The sequence below is a fragment of the Myotis brandtii genome, unplaced genomic scaffold (genome assembly GCF_000412655.1).
Source record: "Myotis brandtii unplaced genomic scaffold, ASM41265v1 scaffold84, whole genome shotgun sequence".
NCBI lineage: Eukaryota > Metazoa > Chordata > Mammalia > Chiroptera > Vespertilionidae > Myotis > Myotis brandtii.
The window spans coordinates 10029535-10033736 of NW_005371410.1; the positions used below are offsets into that span (position 1 = coordinate 10029535).

The 4202-nt window shown below is 38.5% G+C and overlaps 1 protein-coding gene across 3 annotated transcripts in view; it reads left to right on the forward strand.

The window, feature by feature from the left end:
- CLHC1 (clathrin heavy chain linker domain containing 1) overlaps nt 1-4202 on the forward strand; it is a 30811-nt gene that overhangs the window by 24069 nt on the left and 2540 nt on the right. For all 3 annotated transcript variants that reach the window (XM_005884607.2, XM_005884608.2, XM_014532043.1), the window contains exon 11: nt 3203-3382. In XM_005884607.2, coding sequence (XP_005884669.1) covers nt 3203-3382 — 180 coding nt within the window. The remainder of the gene's footprint in view (nt 1-3202; nt 3383-4202) is intronic.

Consider the following 4202-nt stretch of genomic DNA (forward strand, 5'->3'; position numbering starts at 1 on the left):
AAAAGAAAGGGTCGTTCGACCCCCAAAGGGGTTGCGACCCACAAGTTGAGAACCACTGCTCTAAAATAATTAAATATAGTATAATAATTAAGTAATAGCACTCTTAAATAATTAGAACCTTGATATTTTTCTGCAGAATTTATTTAGTATAACATCACCAGATAAAAATAATATTAACCTGAGAAAAATTAAACTTAAAAGATACAAACATTGTTTGAAAATTACTTTGTTCATTTTACTTTTTAATGAGAAACAACTATAGCTTTCAAAGGTATCATCTTTCCAAGGCCTCGGAGGACAGGTATAGTTTGCTAACACTTTCTGGTTTCAGAGAAAAATGTTCTCCCTCAGATTTAGATTATCAGCTTTACATTTACAAATTAAAAACACACACAAAAACAAAACCAGAAAAGTCTTTTGTTCCTAAAGCATAAAGCTAATAGAGTATTTGTTTTAGAAGTAAAGAATCATTTTGGTTTTTTTCCTCCTAATAATTTCTAGAATAAAGCCTGAAATATTTGTGTTCACCTTCTTCATTATCATTAAACAAATAAATGTACTTCTCTGGAAACTAGCTTATTCTAGATCTGAGGTGCGGCTCTCAAGCTTTCTGGGCTCAGTCCTCCTCTACACTTTTAAAAAGCACTGATGATCACAAAGAGCTTTTAGTTATGTTGATAATATCTATTGATATTTATTTTAAGAGAAATGTAAAATTTTAAAATATTAATTTATTCATTTAAAATAAATCTTTACATATTATAAATATTTTTTTAATGAAAAGTGACTTTCCAACACCAAATAGTTTCATGGAAAGAGTGACATTGTTTTATAGTTTTGCAAATCTCTGTAATGGCTGGTTTAATAGAAGGTATATGGTTTTCCATATTTGCTCCCATATTCAGTTTGTTGTAATATCACATGTCGTAGTCTCTGGAAAGCACCCTTGTGTCCTTGTGAGAGAATGACAAGCAAAAAGTCAAGTAACAAGTTCGTATTTTCATGAAAGTAGTTTTGACTTTATAGACCCTAGACCCATGGCCGGCAAACTGCGGCTCACGAGCCCCATGCTGCTCTCTGGCCCCTTGAGTGTGGCTCTTCCTAAGCCTTAGGAGTACCCTAATTAAGTTAATAACAATGTACCTACCTATATAGTTTAAATTTAAAAAATTTGGCTCTCAAAAGAAATTTCAATCGTTGTACTGTTGATATTTGGCTCTGTTGACTAATGAGTTTGCCGACCACTGCCCTAGACCATATTTTAAGAACCACTGTTCTAGGTATTTATGAGTTAAGCAAATACCATATCTTAGAATTTTATTAAAACAGAACATTCATGAGATAAATTATGATGAATAATATATCAAACCAAGGGGTAAGGAAATGGATTCTGAAGTGTCATAAGCAGTGGGGAAAGGTCATAGGATTTGAATCTGTGTCCTTTCTGATTAGTCAGAGACCATATCTTGCATATAATTGAGTAAATATTGATTAATTAATGAATTCGTAGAGAAGGGGATTCAAATACCTGATTGAATGAAAAGGAGAAGACGGGTGAGTTAGGAAATGTTGGAGGCTGGGGATGCTATAGAAATAGCTTCACCTTACTAAAGGATAGTTTGAATGACCCAAATCATAAATTTATCTTTCATCCCTAGGGAATTTCTAAAAATTGTTTAACTGCATTGACATAGAATTATATTCTGTTATTCCTTGTTTCCTCTTTTACAATTTCTCTGTGTTTGTGTGCATGTATGTGTATACCTGCATACATTCAGTACACACACATGTAATTATTGTTATGGAGGAGCAGCACTATGGATTGGAAGGTCATAGACTCTGGGGATCATATGAATTGTTCTACTTTATACCATATGTATAACCTGGGAAAATTAACTTCTTTAAGCCTGCTTCCTCACTTGTAATGTGAGAATAATAATATCTCACTTATACTAAGTATTAAATGCAGTGATCTAATATATATGTTTCCAGTACAGTAAGTAATAAACACTAGGTTACTTTATATTGTCTTTCGGAGTTCAGATTGTATTTATGATAGTTCTCCAAAGTCTATCAGAAATTATTCTGAAAATTACCTGTGTTGTGATCCAAGAAGAATATTTTTACTTTAAAAAATTTAGGAAGTTGCCCCAGCTGGTTTGGCTCAGTGGATAGGGCGTTGGCCTGTGGACTGAAGGGTCCCGGGCTGGATTCTGGTCAAGGGCATGTGCCCAGTTTGCAGGCTAAATCCCCAGTAGGGGGTATGCAGGAGGCAGCTGATCAATGATTCTCTCTCATCATTGATGTTTCTCTCTCTCCCTCTCCCTCCCTCTCTGAAATCAATAAAGAAATATTTTTTTAAAAATTTAGGAAGTTAACACAAAGTATATATTTTAAGAATATAAATCACGATTGTAGCTTTGGATTACCTAAATTACCTCAGCGGTTAACCAATAGATTAAACCATATGAAATTGCTTTTTTTTTTTTTAACATATTTTTATTGATTTTTTACAGAGAGAAAGGGAGAGAGATAGAGAGTAACATCGACCAGCTGCCTCCTGCACACCTCCCACTGGGGATGTGCCCGCAACCAAGGTACATGCCCTTGACCGGAATCGAACCTGGGACCTTTCAGTCCGCAGGCAGACGCTCTATCCACTGAGCCAAACCGGTCTTGGCTGAAATTGCTTTTTTTGGAGTAAAAAATGGTCAACTGTAAGCAACTTCATCTGGCTTAACCTCCAGCTACTTAAACTAGCTAATGGCTTCTTGGAATCTTCATTTTTTAGTTTCTGAATACTTTATATTGTTAGGAAAAAAATTATGAAGCCCTTTTTCTGTGCAGGCACAGAAAGAAAGGCATTATATTTACTAGAAGTTGGACCAAATATGAGCATCAAGATATAGTCAAACAGCCCTAGCCGGTTTTTGGCTCAGTGGATAGAGTGTTAGCCTGTGGACCCAAGGGTCCCCGGGTTCAATTCTGGTCAAGGACATGTACCTTGGTTGCAGGCTCCTCCCCAACTGGGCCCTGGTCAGGGTGCATGCAGAAGGCAACCAATCAATGTGTTTCTCTCACATCGATATTTCTCTCTGTCTTTCCCTCTCTCTTCCACTCTCCCTCAAAACAATGGAATCCTCGGGTGAGAATTATAAATAAATAAATATATATGTATTTTTTCTTTCATTTTTGCTTTCAGATGACCTGATGCAGCTAATAAAGTTATGTCCCCACTATGGATTAATTCAGTGTCTCACTAAAGAATGGAATGGAAAACCACCATTTTTACCTTTTTGTCTCGCTATACTTTATCTGTTCTCTATAGATATGAAAAAAGTTGGCATTAAACTACTTCATGAAATAAATAGAGGTGGGAAAGGTAAGTAGAGGTAAAATGTTGTAGAAGAAATAGTAGTGGCTTATTTAGGGAAAGGTTCAAGATTATTATGTTTGAGTTATTCAATCTTCTAATAGTTCCTTCTTGGTAACAGTTAACTTTAGTTTATAAATGTGAGAGTCTGTTAGCAGCAGTGTATAAATGTGAGAGTCTGTTAGCACCATGTCAATGAGAGTCTGTTAGCAGCAGTGTATATATTTTGAGGGAATTAGAATGAAGAGAGAATCTTTATGAAGCTTCAGGGGAACATCATATATAAAAACCCAGGGTCCGTAATGACTGACCGAAGGCTCGACCGAACACCAGAAGTCAATCACTGACTCCTGCTGGTACGGGCGCAGCGACCCAGCACTGACTGCTGAGGGGGCTGCTGATCAGGCCTGGAGAGAGGCCGGGAGAGAGAGGCAGGCTCTGATCCGCCATTGCCTCTCTCTTTCTCTCCGGGCCTCCATGGGGGCTGCTGATCAGGCCTGGAGATAAGGCCCAGAGATGCTGGCTGGCATAGAAACTGACCAATCAGAACCAAATCTGGGTGAGGAGTCAATGGCTGGTTGAAGGTGGAGCTTTTGACGCTGACTGGCATAGAAACCGACCAATCAGAACCAAATTGGCCTGCAGGGGAGGGAAGTTGGCGGCGAGATCAGGCTGGCAAGGGAGGGAAATTAGGGGTGATCAGGCAGGCAGAGGCAGTTAGGGGCGATCAGGCTGGCAGGGGAGAGCAGTTGGGGGCGAGATCAGGCCGGCAGGGGAGGGCAGTTGGAAGTGAGATCAGGCCGGCAGGGGAGGGCAGTTAGGGGTAATC